The following is a 19,449-nucleotide window of genomic DNA, read 5'->3' on the forward strand; positions in this document are numbered from 1 at the left end:
ATAGACAATATAGAATTAAAACATTTTCAAGATGGGAAAGTTAATTCCTAGTTCTACATAATTAGCAATACTCTCAGACAATGTTGTCGTTATAAATTATTCAGCTGAACACTATCCTCTTATAACTTAAACCCACTACATTTAATCATTCTCCTCTGTTAACAGAATAAGCATTCACTTTGTGGCAGTCCTTATGATATTTAAAAAATATTATCATGTCTTTCATATAGGAAAAGGTGAATGTAAGAGATGAGGGCTATCAACAACAAGGTTGATGGATTTGATAAAAAAAAAGATAAGATATCACTGTTGGAAGCTGTGTAGGGCCAAAACAAATACTTTTCTTAACATATTAGCACTATGAATTTACTTTTGTTATTCTTCATTTTGTTCAGGAACATGTTGCACAACATCATAAACTGTAAAATTAATATTCTGTCTTTGCCCAACATCAAGGTTAGTAACATTAGAGCCAGTAACATGCCGTCTTGGTGTCTGAAAGAAGCAGATTACAATTTTATTTAAATAAATAAGCAACATCACAGAAGAAGCCCACCCACCCATCCATCCATCCATCCCATTTGTAGAATCGCCCAACTCAATCAAATAATTCTGGGTAGCTTATAATAATAAAATGATAAAACAATTAAAAAAACATTAAAGCTATACAAACATCCACAAAATAAATAAAGTAATGTGGAAAGTGGTAAAAGTGGAAAGTGGTAAAAGTGATGGATCAGGGCAAAGGAGACTACTTCTTACACTCCATGAATCTCAATGAGATGTTTTAGGTCAGTCCCTTTTCCAGCCTAAAATACATAAGTTTGTTGATATAAAGATAAATTGGGAAACATAGAAATTACAGATAGTCCTCATTTAACAATGGTAATTGGAAATGGAATTAAAAACTGCAATTATAAAGTATAATGTCATATGACCACCCCACTAGTGATGACAGTTCCAGCAGTCCCTAGATACCAAAATTAAGCAAAGACCTCACATGACCAGTTTCCAATTTCCTGCTGGTTCCATATTGACTCTGCTTGTTGGAAACTGACAGGGAAGGTTGTAAATCACAATCATTTCACCAGCTGGAACTGTGACAGTCAGAAATCTGGGCAGATTGCTGAGCATTTGGATTGCAATCACGTAACATGAGAATGCTGAAACAGTTGGAACTTTTAAGGACCAGTCATAAGTAGTACACTTTCAACATCATCACAAGTTTGAGAACGCTTTAACTCCTGTGATCTTGCAGGGGAAAGAATATACAAGTCGAAAATAAATTTAAGCTTTCAAAACATTTATAAGAATTCTAGTTTGGGAAATCTAAATTATTTTATAATCCTGTTTTACAGACAGTACTGATTCTTCAAATATGTCTATTTCATTATACAAACACTTACCTGTGGGATTCCTGCAGGAACTGGATAGTCAATAAATTCGTATGCTCCAAAATCGTCCTCTGCATTTTCATGTCCTTAAAATATAGGTGTTTAAACATGAATTATGATGAGTTGTACTATATTACACTTCAGGTTGATGAAATAAAATATTAAGAAAAAGTTGATTGCTGGAACATTTGAGTAAGAGAATAGAGGTAACAGACCATAATGGCTGTTCAAGATGTTCCAAGCAAAACATTGTAAGAAAACAGAAGTTCAGAAAAGAAGTTCATACTTTCCCCACAGAGTAAATATATAAAAGTAAAGAAAATTCATCCTTGTCCACAAACATCATTTTGTTCCAAAGTAAATGACATACATAGAAACTTCATATTTTCAGATTTCAAAAGAAAAAGTAATGCCTGACCATCACAAATTTTGTCCCCATATCTGTAAGAAATTGTGCATGTGTATTCATATGTGTGTGTCCATATCCCTGTATTTACTTTCCTTGTTATCCTCCAAGTTGCCTGACTCGTCTATCTGACTTTTTACATATTAATTTAAAAAACGGGAATCATGTATGCTGCAAAATAAAACACTAGTCTCCATAATTCCAAGCATATCTCTGGTTCAAAAAGGTGTTTTTAATTTAAAAAATATGAAGAGTTATACCCCAGACCTTTGTTCCTAAGTATATTAATCTGCCCTCCTCCCCAAAGTATAAAGATAAGAAAATTTTGTCACCAAGCTGGCATCCCTAGCCTTATATTGTAAAGTGATCAACAGCCCATTCTATCCATCTGTCTGTTGTCTGTCTATCTGTCTACCTGTACATATAGATAGATAGATAGATAGATAGATAGATAGATAGATAGATATCGATATGTCTCCATTTTATATGACATATAAGCGCATAAGTGCACCAACGTGCCTACCGTCCCTGTCCTATTGGTTTTTTTATTTTTCTTAGATGTATCTATTTCATGTATTCATAACTATGTTTATACTTATACCTGTTATCTTATAATTGCTTGATAAATAAATAAATAAATTTTATTGCTTGTATTACCTGATATAGTTTGTCCTCTTTGGTATCGTGCTTTAAACCTGGGGGCTTTTCTAAAAAATGGAAATATTTTAAATTTCATGTAGTATCAATATACAGGAGAAGTATCAATTTTTAAAAAGTAAAATTTTATGTAGATTTCATATAAAAAAAAAAATTTAGTTTTCTACCTGTTCAATTTCTGCTGTATTACTGCAAAAAAAGAAAGAAAATAAAAATTGTTTTTAAAAAGTACAATTTATAGAAACTTTGAAGATAATAGGTCTTTATTTAACATACCTTTATGTGGCTGAAATCGTTTCCATAATGCAAAAATACATATTGATACTACCAAAAATAATGAAAGTCCAGTTATTATTGCCAGAGGGGAGAAATAGTTCTCTTTCTGAGCTACCTGATCCAGTCCTATAACAGAGAAGTACAGAAATTAATCTTTGATTTTTAATTTTGAAATAATCCTAGTTAGGCATATAGTTTAAAATTCACATAAAATTTCTTTAAATTAGACACACACACACACACACACACACACACACACACACACACGGCATCTTTCCCCCTATGTTAGACATTCAGATATTGCTGGATTACATGTTCTATCATTCTTAATATAAATAGACAATGTCAACTGTTGAAGGCAGTTATTCTCCAACAATGGGAATCCAAAGTCATATTAATTCTTTCTGTAGCCATCTGTCATAAGAATTGCTTACATTAAATATTGCCTTAAATGATACTTATCTCTGGGTTTCAAAAAAAGATATATTCTGCTCTACCCTTTCGCTGAGGTGACAAAGAACATACATGCAAAGAAATATCTAATTGCTCCTTCTCCTTGAACAGGAAAACCACTTCATTTACCCAGCTTAAGTATTTGAAATTGTTATTTTCAGAAAATTCTCTGTTCTCATTTTTGCAAATAAAAGTGGTAAGGGTAATTTATTGAATCATTTCTTAACAGCATTTGTTGTACTCGCAGGTGGCCATTAGGGGATGCTCACACTTCATCCCTACTTCTAACAGCTTGGAGAACATTAAAAAAAAATCTCTTTTAAAATCTATAGGAATGAAAAACAAGCACTGGAACATTATTAAAAAATTAGCTGTAGCCTAAATAGGCAGCCATAGTTTGACTATGAAGAAAATAATTTGATGAAACTATGGGATAAACACCCAATTCCTACTATCATATATAGTGGACATGCCAAAAAGTGAAAAAATATTGAGACAAAAATACATACATGGCTGGAAAAAATGATAAAACAGCATATTGACTTGAAGTCAGAGACATTTTTGCTGGGCATTTTACTGGATAAATATAATAAAGGGAATGCATATTTGATTTTACATGTATTGACTCTAGCCAGAATTATATTTGCACAACAATGAAAGAGTGAAGAGATCCCAGCAGACAAAAATGTGATTAAAAAAATATTAGAATGTGCAGAAGTGGATAGGCTAACACTTATAATCAAGCAAAAGAAAGAACTGAATACTTTCTGATGGGACCTATTTTATCAATGGTTAGCTGATAAAAACAGGAGCTAGAAACAGGGAAATATATGGAAAGGATCAGTGGCATAAGGAAGGTTGTAGAATTGGTTAAGCAAATAATAGTGCTATTATTACTAACACTATTATAATCAATATTAATATAATGAATATTGTTGAAAACATTTTGATTATTATTTCCTAAAACTCTTTGTACCCAGACAACATACTGTTTAACTGAAATTGGAATTTTTACATGTTATAAAATAAAAACTTGATTTTTTAAAAAAAAAGAAAATAATTTAAGATGGAGAAAGCATTACACATAAAAAATGGAAAAAGACCTCCATTGGACTTAATACACAAGTCTGATCACTCAGTAGGCTTCACACTTAATCTGATTGCATCATAATATGGTTTGCTTTTTCTCTGATAAGGTATATGTCTCCCTAATATGAAATGTTTGATCTCAAGTCAGTACAAAAATCCCTGATTGGCTGGAGATTTATGGAATTGAAGTCCATACATCTTAAAGTTGCTAAGGTTAAGAAATATTGAAGTAGACTACTATTTAGGAAAACTGTAATAGCAGACAGAGAGGAGTTAAGGTTCACACTATTAATGTATGAGTATATTAGGTTGCTGAAGAACTTATTCACCATGTTGTGACATTGTTTATAAAATTTGCTGCTTTTATTCCTGACAAGATAACTAGGTTTGTTCCTTAAGCCATTCTGGCCAGCTCCATACAGCATCATAAACCAAACCTAATATATAAGTTACATCCAGAATGCATACTGCCTTGTCAGTTTACTGCTGCCATCTCCTCTTGCAGGATGTCTTTTTTTACCCTCTTTAGACTTTAGAGGCAAACAGAAAAATACAACAAAAATAGAACAACAGGAAAAAGGAGCCAGAAGGAAAAAAAATGGTTCCTGCATCAAAAAGGAAATCGAAATTCAGAGAAGTCAGAGATTTCTACCAATAATAGTTGAGATTATTGCAGCCCAGATATTATTTCCTTAGCAATGTTAAGGGCATGAGATATGAAACTATGTATTTCTATTGCTGTGCATTTGAAGGAACAAAATAAAATAAAAACAAAAAACCACAGTAGTTTATTCCCAAAATAAATGTTTCAATAATTGTAAAGTAATTGCAACTTCTTCACTGATCACTGGAGATAAATGGCAGTAAATAGGAAGGATTTTAAACTTTAGACTATCCTGATAAGAATTTTAATTCAAGTGTGGGAGAGCAAAATAGAATTCATCAGAGGTTATAATGTACTTTAGTTCCAGCAACAGCTCCGTTTGCTGGACCCAAAAGCATTTTTAAATGTCCCATTTGTTGTAAATGTATCATTAGATGCAATAGTTGTATCCATATAAAACTGGATACAGTTTAACACATCACTAGGGATGAGTCAATGAATTGCATTATACTTGATTTGGTTCTGTTGCTGGTTCACATAGCACATTAAGTATAATTTACTAATTACAAAAATTTGGCTTTATTTATTAACTGTGGCTTATATCTTTCAAAGAAACCAATGAAATATTTATAGTTCTTCAACTTCTTCTACTTTATTTATGCAGGAGAACTGCAGCTGGGTTTTGGCTATATTTTGTGCAAAGTGCCTCTTGTGGTTCATTGTTTAGTGGAATACATCAATGCATTCAGTTTGTTAATAAGTCACATTTAAGTAAAGCTTAGTTTTAGCATGAATGAGGTATGTTCGTTAAATTAAGATGCCTTAAAATAATCAAGGTTTCATGGCTGAAAGGAATTTCCAAATCAGATTTTCTAATCCAGTATTCATTACTATTGTGATTTATGAATCATAGCTTAGCATCATGTTGTGAACCTTGCCACTTATGGTTTATTAAATAAACTATGGTTGTGCACATGAGCCTGGTAGATTTAGTTTAAGGTCTGAATAGCATTAAAAAAAATTAATATAAAAAACATTGCTTAAAGAAGGAAGGAAAACATAGCTGTTGTAGCAGCTGAGTAATCATATTCTGCTGTCTTGCTGATGATCTGGTTTTCCTGGAGAAGAATAGATATATCTGGTAAAACAACATGGTGAAAGTGCATTCATAATAGAGCAACTGATTTTTGTGTGTGTTTTTACTTCCAAGAGTTAATTTATGGTGCCTCTTGTGTACATATTTTCTTTCATGGTGAACAATTTGCCTGGTGCCAGGATAAATTATATTCATCTCCTAAAATGCCTATCTTTAGTTAAATATATTTAATCCCCTAATTTAGTAAATGTAAATATGAAAGAGATAAGATGTAGCCATGGTTTCACAAATTTGCTTATTTCACTGATAAGGCATCTGTGTGCTGGAGAGATAAAGTCCAGTGCCTCCAGTTTTGGTTCTGCTAATCAAGTTTAGAAACTTCTCACAATTCTACAGAAGCTTCCAAAGTGAATATGCAATTTGTTCAGAGATATTATTTTCACACTAATTGAATAGGATTGAGAGGAAAAACATTTAGTAGAGGTGCCAGATTAGCAAAAACAATTAATCTATTTGAAATAAATATAATAATTTATCACTTCAGGTGTCACCAGGCAAGTGTTTAATTCATATCTCTTGACACATTTTTTTTATAATACTTCCCATCCTGCTTTATGGCATGCAGGAAAAAATGTACTGATCCCTTACTCTTTATAAATAGGTGTCAGTCTGGAGAGGGGAAGCTTCAGAGAGAGAAGTGATGCTCAGTTCACTTTTTATCTGGTACTGAGAAGGAGCAAGGAGTCAGAGATAGTTGTTTTCAAAGGGACAAGATAGTGATCATACTGAACCCCAAACCGGAGGATAACCTCACTCAGCAGTTCTATGTAGATATTGAAAAAGAGGAGGAAACAATATCATATAAAGGCAGAGAAATTAGGATTTTAAAACAAATTCCAAAGAGAGTGAGGATGATAAGACAAGATTATAAATTTTTAGCTAATGATTTAAATAAAGAAGGAATCCATTTTAAATGGTTAATCCCGGAAGGGATGTTAATTACATGGAAAGAGAGGAAAATCAAAATAGAATCGATAGAACAGGCCCAAGTTTTTCATCAACAGCTCACAGATAAGAATAGTCAACCCACCAAAGAAGAACCTAAAACAAGACCACAGGAGGTCCGATATTATCACAGAACCCAAAAGGAACGACTTTCTCCAATTTCAGGAAGTGATAATCCACAACATGGGAGAGAAGAGCAAATCCCACAACAACAACAACAAGAGAACCGAATCATTACTAGGCAAAAATCTAAGCAGAAGTAGATAAATGGTGGAGGGGAAGAAGTTGCTCTCCATCAATATAAACGGATTAAATTCATTATCAAAAAGAAAAAGGATATTCTCAAAACTTATTCAACATAACGCAGATATAATATGTCTTCAAGAGACACATATTTCGAAAAATGACGAAAGACATCTAATTTGTCCAAAATTAGGTAAACTTTTTACAGCACCGATTCGACAAACACAAGAAAAAGGGAATTGCAATTTATGTAAAACAAGATGTAAAGGCAGAATTAATCTGGTCGGATCCCAAGGAAGAACTCTGGTTATACAAGTTTGGATAAACCACATCACATTTTTACTTGTAGCAATCTATGCCCCAAATGATGACCAGGGAAATTTTTAAACACCTTCACCAAAAATAGTAGGCTTTGAAAAAGAAACATTTGCTTGATTGGCGATTTTAACTCCATTGCAGACTACCAGAAAGACCATAGTAATATGGGGAAAACAAGAAGGGGAAAAGGGAACTTTCTGCGGCATGTAAGGAAATGTTGAGAGAGCTAAATTTAAAAGATCTATGGAGGGAACGGAATCTTGAAGGAAAACAATTTACATACTATTCTAACCCACATAAGACTTGGACAAGAATAGATATGGCTTGGATGGATTTGGACTTGGCTAATGAAATAAAAGAAATCAAAATCCTACCGAATGAATGGGCTGATCATAACCCAATACAGCTAATTTGGAGAGATAGGAGACGAATAAAAAAAAGATGGACACTAAACAACCAAATTGTAAACGAAGAAGAGTATATTAATAAACTGAAAGAGGAGCTAAACTATTTTCTAAAAGATAATAATAATGAAACAACTTCAAAACAGAACATTTGGGATACTATGAAAGCAATTATAAGAGGCACAACAATTTCCTATAATGCTATGAGAAATAAGAGAATCTATGCCCAACAAAACGTGTTACAACAACAAATCCAAGACTTAGAAATACAATTACAAAAAACCCCTAAGATCCAAGGACTACAAAATCAGTTAATACTAGCCAAACATAAGCTGAATTTAATTGAACAAGATAAAATAGAAGTTAGCTTGAGAAGGTCCAAACAAAATTATTTTGAACACGCCAATAAACCAGGAAGATGGCTATCTTATAAACTTAAAAAAGAAAAAGAAAAGAGATTGATATACCAATTAATAGACGAGAAAGGCATCCCACAACATGAGATTGAGAAGAAAAGGATATTATATTAAACTATTTTCAAAGATTATATAAAAAAGAAGAAATCAATGAGGATAAAATAAGAACTTATCTGGAGAATACGAATGATAAAATAATAGGGGAAGGAGACAAAGAATTACTAAATAAGGATATTACATGGTCTGAGTTAAAATCTGCAATGGAAAATCAATGTAATAATAAATCCCCTGGTCCAGATGGGATTCCAGTAGAATTGTATAAAGCCACAATAGATTTAGTAGGGCCTCTGATGCTGGAAGTGTTTAACGAAGTACTTTTGGCTGCCAAAATGCCAGACTCATGGAGGAGGCGTTGATTGCGTTAATTCCGAAGGAGGATGTGGATCCCAGATATATCAACAATTATAGACCAATCTCATTTTAAACGCCGATTATAAATTATTTACCTCAATTATAGCGAATAGAGTAAAACAAGTTTTAAATTTATACATTCATGAAGACCAAATGGTTTCCTTCCATTCCGCCAAATTAAAAACAATTTAAGAACCGTTATTGACGTCTTAGAATATTATGAAGCTCATCCAGAGAAACAATTTACACTCATGTTTCTAGATGCGGAGAAAGCATTCGATAACTTACATTGGCACTTTTAATACAAAAATCTATAACATGAATCTGGGCACTAAATTTGAGAATATTATCACAACAATTTACAATACCCAACAAGCCAATATACTAATTAATGGTGAACAAACAGGCCCACTAAGCATTGAAAAGGGCGTTAGACAGGGTTGCCCTCTCTCACCCCTCTTATTTATATTTGCTTTAGAATCATTGTTAACGTGGATAAGACAAAATTCTGAAATCCAAGGAGTTAGGGTCAAAGCAGAGGAATATAAATTACAGGCGTTTGCAGACGATATGGTTTTCTTCCTAGAGGATCCCATGGAAAAAGGACATAATCTAATAAAAGAACTAGAACAATATGGCTCAGTAGCAGGATTAAAGATTAACAGAAATAAGACGAAATTACTGACTAAAAATCTAACAGAGAACCAGAGGAAAGAATTAGAAAAACCATGGGGATACAGGCAACAAAAAGGTCAAATATTTAGGCATATGGTTAACACCACATAGTAAATCACTCAAAGAGAATAATTATGATAAACTGTTACAGCAAATTAAGAAAGATCTAGAATCTTGGAATAAGTTGCAGCTTTCTCTACTGGGCAGGATTGCCACAATCAAAATGAACATCTTACCAAAACTCCTTTACTTATTCCAGACAATCCCAATAAAATTACCAAAAAATTTTTTTGATGATAGAAATAAGGTAACTCTTAAATTTATTTGGCAAGGGAAAAAAGCTAGAATCAGTATTAAGGCCTTACAAGATGCAAAAAGTAGAGGTGGGCTAGCGCTTCCAAACTGGGAATTATATTATTGGGCAGCCAACTTATTATGGTTAAAAGACTGGGTCAATTTACGGAACAAAAGAACTCTAGTCTTGGAAGGGCACGACCTTCAGAGAGGATGGCACGCATTTCTATGGGATGTGGGGAAAACTAAACAGGCGTACTTTCATAGACATCTTATTAGAGATTCACTATTAACTAATTGGAAAAAAAAATATGTAAAAAACATTATTTAAAAATTCCGATTTGGCTTTCAACAATGGAGGCAATGGTTCATCCCAACAATTTGGATATAACAAAAACGATTAAATATAAAGATTTATTAGACCCTTTAGGAAAATTAAGAACTCGACAGGACTTACAGGAACAGGGATTTAAAATTGATCAGTGGTTATATATACAAATCCATAGTAGATACAAACAAGATATCAAAGAGTTTAGAATCTATAGCAAATTACAACACTTAGATAAAATCTTATTAGGATCAAATAAAAGAATATCTCTAAATTTTATAAATATTTATTGGAGGTAGAATTAGAGCAAGAGATAGTGAAAGGGAACATGATAATGTGGAGTAGGAATATTGGAAGAAGCATTACATTAACAGAATGGGAAAAGATCTGGAATAGAATCATTAAGATTACGAAATCTGCGGCGTACAAAGAAAATATGTATAAAATGTTATATAGATGGCACTTACCCCCTTCGAGGTTAGCGAAAATGAACCCAAACTCTAGCCCAAAATGTTGGAAATGTAAAAACATAGAGGGAACCTATTTTCATATGTGGTGGACCTGTAAAGAAGCCCAGAAATACTGGCAAAAAATTAGAAAATGGCTGGAGGAGATAACCAAAGAACAAATCGAATACAAACCAGAGTTCTTCCTACTAGGGATCTCTGATAAACATTTTCCTAAAAAGACGAAATATATAATAATTCATATTCTAACTGCGGCCAGATTAGCATTTGCCCAGTGCTGGAAATCATCCTGTTTACCTACAGATCAATTGGTCATTCAGAAAATATGTGACTGCACAGAAATGGACAATTTAACCATAGCTCTTAAAAATAAAGAGTCTTCAGCATTTGATAATAATTGGAATGCGTGGTATAATTGGTTATATCAGAGATAAACTGTTCAATGAATAATGGGTAATTTAAGCATAAATAGTGATAAGATGTGTATATTTAAAGTAAGGTAGGAGAATTGGATCTTGCAGACTGTCAAAAAGAATATCTGTCTGGTTTTAACGTATTTTCTTTTTCTTCCGTCTCTTTGTTTTTTTTCTCTCTTTTATACTTCTTTTTCTCCTTTTTCGGTCGCAAGACCGACATTTTTTTTCCTCTCTCTTTCTCTTCTTTCTTTCTTCTTTTCTCTCTCTCTGTTGCATATGTAATGTTGTTATGTTATTTTTTAATTGTAAATTCAATAAAATTTATATATATAAAAAAAACATGGATCAAAGAAAAAGAGGAGAATGCCCTATGGAGTGAAGCCCCTCTTAAGCAACACCAAGTAGAAATTCCTGACTGATGTTACTGACTTCTTTTTTGAATAGAGGAGGAAGAATGCAACGAAGAATCAGCTAGGTTTGACTGACTTTGTTATTAACTGGTTAGGAAGTTTTGGTCAAGGAAGTGGAACTAGAAAAACTAAATAGAAGGGACTCAGCCTTCTATCCTTCTGAGATGGGTAAAATGAGGACCCAAATTGTTGAGGGCAATATGCTGACTTTGTAAACCACTTAGAGAGGGCTGTAAAGCACTATAAAGTGGTATATAATTCTAAGTGTTATTGCTATAAGTAATCATATTAAATTGGAGCTTTTGATTAGAAGACATACTAAACTGAAGTTAGTTCAATAAATGCCAAAAAGGGATGTTTTAAATTCAGAGCAGTTAAAACAAGGAACGCACAGTAAAAAGAAGCTATGGGAAAATGATCTCATGAGAATACAAATCCCTGAAAGTGAGGGATCACTTTGGAGAACAGATTCCAAGCATAAATTATTTTTTAAAATTCTATCAGTGTGAAGGAATTTGACAGTGAGATTGGAGAGATGATGGGCTTTCCTTCACTGATTTTGTTCAAAGGCTAGATAATCTTCTGCTGAAGGGTTATTTTTTTTTAATAATAGTACCTGCATTGGGCAAGGGGTTGGAGTTAATGGGCTAAACAGGCCCTTTCCACTTTATGAATCTATGAGGAGGAAACAGCTGTCCTGGACCGAACAACAAGATATGACACTTAAATATGAGCCAGCAGTGTGTTGCAAGTGCCAAAAAAGCCAGAGAGATAGAATCAAGATCACACAAAATGTTAATATCACTTTATAATGCCTTTATATAAACACACTTGGAATACTAAAACTAGTTTTGGTATAAAAAAGATGTTGAGATGCTAGAAAGAGTGCAGAAAAGAGCAACAAAAATGATAAGGGGATTGGACACTAAAGCATATGAACAGTTACAGGATTGGATATCTAGTTTAATTAAAAGAAGGACTAGGGGTGACATGATAGCAGTGTACCAATATCTAAGGGACTCCTATTCTCCAAAACACCAGAAGGCAAGACAAGAAACATTGGATGGAAACTAATCAAGGACAGAAGCAACCTAGAAATAAGGAGACATTTCCTGATAGTTAGAACAATTTATCAGTGGCACAAACTGCCTCCAGAAGTTGTGAATGCTGCAACACTGGAAGTTTTAAGAAGAGCTTGCACAATCATTTGACTGAAATGGTATAGGGTTTCCTGCTTGAGCAAAGATCCCTTCCAAAACTGTTACCCCATTATATACCTGTATTTTCTATTTTTGAACACCTGAATCTATTCAAGAGTTCAAAATATGAGATAATAGCAGATTCCCCTTTACTATCTTCTTCTTTTCTCTACAAGATAACCCAGTGAGGCGAGTTAGGTTAAAACTGATTCATCCAAGGTCACCCAGCTGGTTTTCATGGCAAAGGTTGGACTTGAACTCATGGTTTCTTGCTTTCTAGCCCAGTGCCTTAACCACTAGACCAAACTGGCTATATACAGTATACAGAAAAATGGAGCAGTTTATAACAGCACCTTCTGTATTCCTCTCAATTCCTGTTAAGAGCATTTAAATTTGAGGGATAACAGATATGAAAGAATAGGGGCATAATTTGTTCCTTTGAGTGTATAAACAGGATTAATGATTCAATATGTTTTCCTAATATAGCCCAGTTTGTATATGTATGCTTTTGGGTCAGTGTGGATTTCTGATGACTGCCAGGACAAATATTGCAATTTTCTTGGAAAGATTTAAGAAATGTCCTAACCCTGCCTTCTTCCTAAAGCTGATAGAAAGCAACTGGTCCAAGGTCTCCCAGCTAACGTGATGCCTAGGGCAGGACTAGAATTCACCGTCTCCCAATTTGTAGCTCAGTGCCTTAGGTACCACAGGTAATCCTTGATTTACATACATTCCTTTAACCACGATTCAAAGTTACAACAGTGCTGGAAAAAGTGACTTATGATTGGTCCTCACACTTATGATCATTGCGCATCTTTGCAACCACATAATCAAAATTTGGTCATTTGGCAACAAGCATGTATTTAAAATGATTGCAATGTTCTAATCACCATTTGCGACCTTCCCAAAAAGCTTCAAACAAGAACAGCCAATAAAAGCCAAATTCAGTTAATGACCATGGCTAGAAGATTGTTAAACTTGGGTCTAATTTAGTTAACAACTGTACTGCAATGGAAGTTGCAATTCCAAGTGTGGTCATATGTAAAAGACTACCTCTACCTCAACTGGTTTCCTTTCTAGCCCAATTACCAGTACTGTTTCTCTTATATCATCTCCAGTCTCAGTCTCAGTCTCAATCTTTCTCTCCTCCTCCCTCCCTCCCTCTCTGCAATACCTAATCAAGTCTATAACTGATTCCTATATACACTGATTCAGATAATTTTACAGTATCTACATTTATTACTGACCAGAAGCCCCTAACAGATGAATTGCATAAAACAGAAAAGTGAACATTTGATTAATGATTTTGGTGACTAGGCAGGATAAATTATAGAAAGAAGCATGATGAGAAAGCGAAGATTGGAAGTCATTTCTTTGTATCTCTTTTCGTTTTCTATTTTTCTTTGACCTTTTCTTTCTTTCTTGCACTTCTTAGCTTTGCTTTGTTTTTTTTTTCCTTCCTTGCTTTATGCTAGTTTGAATTTTTTATCTTTCTTTTTATAATGTTTAATAAAATTACTTTAAAAAGATATAGTCTAGGTATTTTCTGCATAGATGCACAAATTACTGTTGAAGTATCCTCGATACTACAAAATGCCAATTATTTATAACTGATCTGTTTCTGGCACCTCAGGTTTCACAATGCAAAATAAACGACTTTTTAGAAGTTTGCCAATATTGACAACAGAAAAATCAATAATGTGGTTAACCATAATTTGTAAACATTTAAAGGTCATCAGTTAGAAGAATCACATTGTCACTATTTCAGGGTTTTTTTTTAGGGTAAAACTTTGACCAGAATAGATCAATTTCACTTAAAATAGAAGAGTATTTTCTAAGGGAAAAGGGGATTTTAAACTGAAATATTTAGGGTGGGTTGGGTGGTTGTTGTTTTTTTTTGTTTGCTTTTTCTAAAATCCATTTTGGTCACATTTTCCCTTTATACTGATGAGGAAAAAAAAAGGAATAATTCACTATTGCTAGAAATTTGAACTGTCATGCAAAAGATCTTTGACATTAGATTAAGAATGATGTGTGGTTCAGTTTTCCTCAAGTTACATAATCCTTGTTTTTTAAAAAATAAAGTTGATGTCAACAAAAACAAAGCTATGTCAGCTGTTCATAGTCTTTAATACAGTCAGCTTTTCTTATAAGAAGACCTTGCTTACGAATAAGGGACAATATTTGTATCGCAGGGCTGAAATGAGAGGTCCTTGATGCTTTCTGAACTTGGTTGTTTTCTTGCAAGAAAGAATAAGAGCACCAAAAAAGACCACCCAAGCACCACCCAAGGCTTGCTTGCCAGTTAAATCCAGGTTCCATCTTTTTCCTGGGTTTTTCATACCACAGAAAATACTGGTTCCTCTATCTCCAATCACATAGCCAAATAATATCCCATGTGTAATAACTAACAATATGCTTCCTTTTCTGACAAGTCAGTCTGCCTAATGATAAAGACTCATGATTAAAAATGCTAAATGTTCTATCAATGCCAAGCTTATTTTTGGTCACTTCATTTTTACTCTGAGATACCAATTTGTCTGTCTGTCTGTCTGTCTGTCTGTCTGTCTGTGTCTGTATATACTTCTTCAATGTGATATTGGTTTCGCTGTACAATTCTGTTATTCCTTTAACTTGTTTGAATAAAATTTTCATGCACTATTACACTTTAGTGTAATAGGCAGCTGCTATTCACAAATGGCACAGAGCTTTGTGATGCAGGACATAAATAAGCTTGGGAAATGTGTTGTAAGGCATCATGCTAATTAACAGAATAACTTCAGGATTGGAATTTTACTATCAAAAGGACTAAAGACAGACTAAAAGTTGCTTCTGCGATGGTATGAGATCAGATGAACATAAGGACCTTCCCCTTAAAAAATAGTTAACAGGGTGTGTTTATGCCACAGTAGGGGGGATAAGATGTTGAACCTCTATCATAATTCTACCAAAGTTTACTGGTGTATTAACTGAACAGACTGAGAGAAGGAAAAGGAAGGCTGTATGTTCTGTCTATTTAATTGTGTGTGTGTATATGTGTGTGTTGTTCTGGGGGGGGGGGAGACAATACAATCTGTAGATGCCCTAGGTATCTATTTCCAAAACCTTGGATGGGGCCATTAGATATTTTTTAAAAGTGTCACAAAATTGCAATCATTTTAATAAATAGTAGAAACAATCATATCAATTGTATTTCATAAATATGATTTAAAATGAAATCAAATGCTTTTTCGGGAGGGACCTAGACTATTTCTTTCTTTTAGATGCCATTGCCTTTAGATAAGCTTAGAGATGAAGGGTAGGGAATCTCTGATTATTTAGAAATGACCATTTTTAATTATTGGCAACACTGAGACTGACAGCTGCAGATATTGAAGAATGGAGATTTGCAGGATTTGAATTACTCTATATAATAATGTATCATAAAGCAATATACAATTGTTTTATCATTGCTGATCCATTTTGAACTTATGAAATACAAATGGATAAATCCTAAATCTTGATATGCTGGCGCAAACATCATCAAATAATTACATTATACAGTGTGATGCTAAAGGGGAATATGCAAACATACTATAACATAAAAATAATAATATTAAGATGTGGGACATGCAAGAAATATGTTTGTTAACCTCTGTTTACTGTTCATTCCTAAGAAAATGTCTTAACACATACAAGAGTAAGAAATGTCTTAAATGACAGTAACTTTTACATATGCACTGAAAACAGAATTTGAACACTCCACATATAACAATATGTATCCTGTGGGATGATCTAAGATCAGGACGTTTCTTTGCAGATGCAATTCATTTCATTTTCCAAATTGATATTCTCTGCGCTTTATATCTACTGCATACCATTCATTCATTCATTCATTCATTCATTCATTCATTCATTCTTACCTTTTGGTATTACTATCACCAGAGTGTGGGTTTCAACGTGGGTTTCAGTCATGTTGTTGTAAGCAATGCATATATATTCTGTTTTCTGTGTCACCTTCTCAGATGCAATTTCCAGAAATCTTCCATATTGTACTGGATATATGGAGTTGTTTGCTTTCAGGATCCATGAATAAATGTTTGGTGGATTGGAATCTGCTGAGCAGTACAGCTGAACAGCATCACCTTTATCAAGTGTAAACACTTTTCCTACTTTCTGGCCTTTAGCAGTATTTATGGTAAGTCCATAGGGTCCATCTTGGTAAACATCACAGTGACACAGAGAGAAAGAAAATAGATTCAACAGATGGGACATGCATATATTCTGCTTAATCCATTGCAACATACTCCCACTAACTGCTTGATAAAGATCCCCAGCCTCCTGCAAAGAAAACCTCTGCCTGTCTTTTTTTGTCCATTAAAAAAACTGGGACTCTTGGATGAAGGAATGCACACATTCAGATTCAGAACACTATTGAAATATAGAAAGAAAAGGCATACACAATGTTTTATCTTGCAATTCACTTTCAAGGAGCATCTTTCCTTTGCTGTTTGATTAATGTCAGTTTTAGCCACTAGACCTAGAAACCTATGGTTGTTGTTGATATAAGCCTTCATTTGTTGATAATACTGTGTACACCTCTGTCTAAGGTTCCTAAAAAGTATTCTTCACCTGATCACTGAGAACTTTGAGAGAAGGCTATGCTTGGGCATATTGAATAGGAAAAGCCATGATTTGCCTAAACATGGTTTGTTCAGGTTGTTTGGATTTCATATAGCACTTTGACACAAGCTTTCCTCAATGTGATATTCTCCCTCTATCACAATTTCTAGAATTCTCAGGAAGTCTGTTTAACAAAGTATTTGAGGAGTACTACTTCCAGCATATAAAGAAGGTGCCAGATGGGTAAGTTTACAAATCACAGTTTGGACTCACAAAACTACAAGCAAGTGTAATTTAATGTTTATGAGAACCCTTACCTAATACAAGCATGCATATGTATGAGATTACATATGCTCAGGAAACCAGAGAATGGTTGACTAAAGTTGCATTATTTCCATTTTGTGGTAAACCAGAGTTCATTTTAACTAAGGTTTTCTTAGGGAGGCATAGACTGGGTCCACACTACACACTTCACTTTTTAAAAATCAAGTTTACTAAAAATACAATTCTTTAGATTTATACTAAATTCCAATTTATAAACTGCAAAATTTGATTTTATACACTGTGCTAACATAAAATTAAACAAACCATGTCATTGCTTAGCAGAGAACTAGGGACATGCAGAACTAGCAAAATCAGGAAGCTACGAGACTTATAAATGCTGGTACAAATATGGAGGAAGTGCTATAAATACATATTGAAAATCATTAGTTTGAGAATAGCATGCAATAAATGATATTGCCTCAGGAACAGCTTGAAGGAAGTAGTGGAGTAGGATTTGTTCTACCATGTTGTGTGCTGTTAAAAAAACATTACTTCTCGTTTTCTCACTTTTTGTATTTTTCCAATTTCTGTTCTTTATTATGACTCTCTGGCACTGCTAAGGAACATGAAGTATAGTGCAGTTTGCTCATTGCTTTTGATGTGAATTAGCTTTGATTGACCAGTTTGCAATAGGAATATAGTAACAAAACAAAATTATACCCTTTCCTGATTGCTACTGCCGACCTTTCTGCTTCCTTTTCTTAGGATTATCTTTGGCCACTTTATATCTAACATCTGTCATAACAAAAGGATATTTATTCTCTTATGAAGTATTGGGACTTTATGGTTTCCATCGCTGCAGTTTCACATTGTGATAAAGGGTGTAATTCTACACCAATAAAACAAAGCTTGATAAGACAGTATCTGTGGCTCACATAACGATGCCCATGTTCACAGGCTTTCATGGATGTATTTTGGACTGTCTTTACATTTCTAGATAAGACTTGAAATAATAAGTGTTCCATTAAAACATTCTATGTAGTATTTTGATATTGGTCACTCCTATAATTTTGGGAAATTTATTCTTGAATATGGGATCAACTGAACTGTGTGGGAATTTAATGCACTAGATAATTTATCATATTTCTGCCTAAAGAATCCGAAGCTCTGTAAAACCTCCCATGGTTGGCTGCTCTAATTGGCACAAACTAGGATTTTGTGCTGATAGTGATCCAATTATGCAGATTGGGTGAGTTTAATCAAATGTAAATTCCCATAATGCTCCCTGATAGTCCTTGGTCAGGGATACCACCGTAGTTTAAAATAAAATTGTTATTAAATCCATTTACTTGTTACTACATGTATTGCCAACTCAAAATAATTAGATTGGAGTACTGACCCAAAATATTAGAACCCTCTATGAGTTGTGGGTTCTGTTAAGGAACTGGAGCCTTGATGTCTCCCCAAGGATGTCATTTTCTAGATCTGATACTGGGGCAATATAGAATCACTATCTATTCTGCCTATAAAAGTAGCTAGTAACTTGCTCAAACATGTATACTTAATTCTCCATGCCCCTTTCCTGAGTGCATTGAAGAGCTTTTGGTGGTGGTGATTACCATAAATACAATTGTGTACAAATGGGATAGTGGAAGAAAAAATACAATTGAAAAGATGACAACTATTACTCATTTTGTTCTGCACTGATGTATTTCAATATAAATCAGGTGTTTAATAAACTTGTTTCACCATTTTTATTTTTATACAAATAAAAAATGAACTGTGGCAGGATTTCCACTAGTGACTTTTGTCTTCTGGAATCATCCACTATTTTTTATACCTGTGGCAGCAGAAATGCTGCATGATGGCAAGCCTTGTATTTCTGTGATGCTCCCTAGAAGCTGGAAGTCACTAGGATTTAATGGTATGTGAATGGTCCTCATGGAAAATTCTTTTATTAATAAAGTAAAATTAATATTTTACATGTTTAAATAAAATACATTGAGGTTTTAAGACTATTTG

At 33.7% G+C, this 19,449-nt stretch overlaps 1 protein-coding gene across 1 annotated transcript in view; it reads right to left on the minus strand.

Annotated features, from left to right (window-relative positions):
- Positions 1 to 19,449, minus strand: part of HEPACAM2 (HEPACAM family member 2) — a 38,048-nt gene that overhangs the window by 3,467 nt on the left and 15,132 nt on the right. The window contains exons 4-9 of the mRNA XM_026706231.2: positions 16,464 to 16,757; positions 2,734 to 2,859; positions 2,625 to 2,646; positions 2,458 to 2,495; positions 1,407 to 1,480; positions 371 to 495 (exon numbers count right to left, since the gene is read on the minus strand). Coding sequence (XP_026562016.1) covers positions 376 to 495; positions 1,407 to 1,480; positions 2,458 to 2,495; positions 2,625 to 2,646; positions 2,734 to 2,859; positions 16,464 to 16,757 — 674 coding nt within the window. The 3' untranslated portion in view covers positions 371 to 375. The remainder of the gene's footprint in view (positions 1 to 370; positions 496 to 1,406; positions 1,481 to 2,457; positions 2,496 to 2,624; positions 2,647 to 2,733; positions 2,860 to 16,463; positions 16,758 to 19,449) is intronic.

Source organism: Pseudonaja textilis, chromosome Z (genome assembly GCF_049901715.1).
Source record: "Pseudonaja textilis isolate UNSWEBS1 chromosome Z, rPseTex1.2, whole genome shotgun sequence".
Taxonomy (NCBI): Eukaryota; Metazoa; Chordata; class Lepidosauria; order Squamata; family Elapidae; genus Pseudonaja; species Pseudonaja textilis.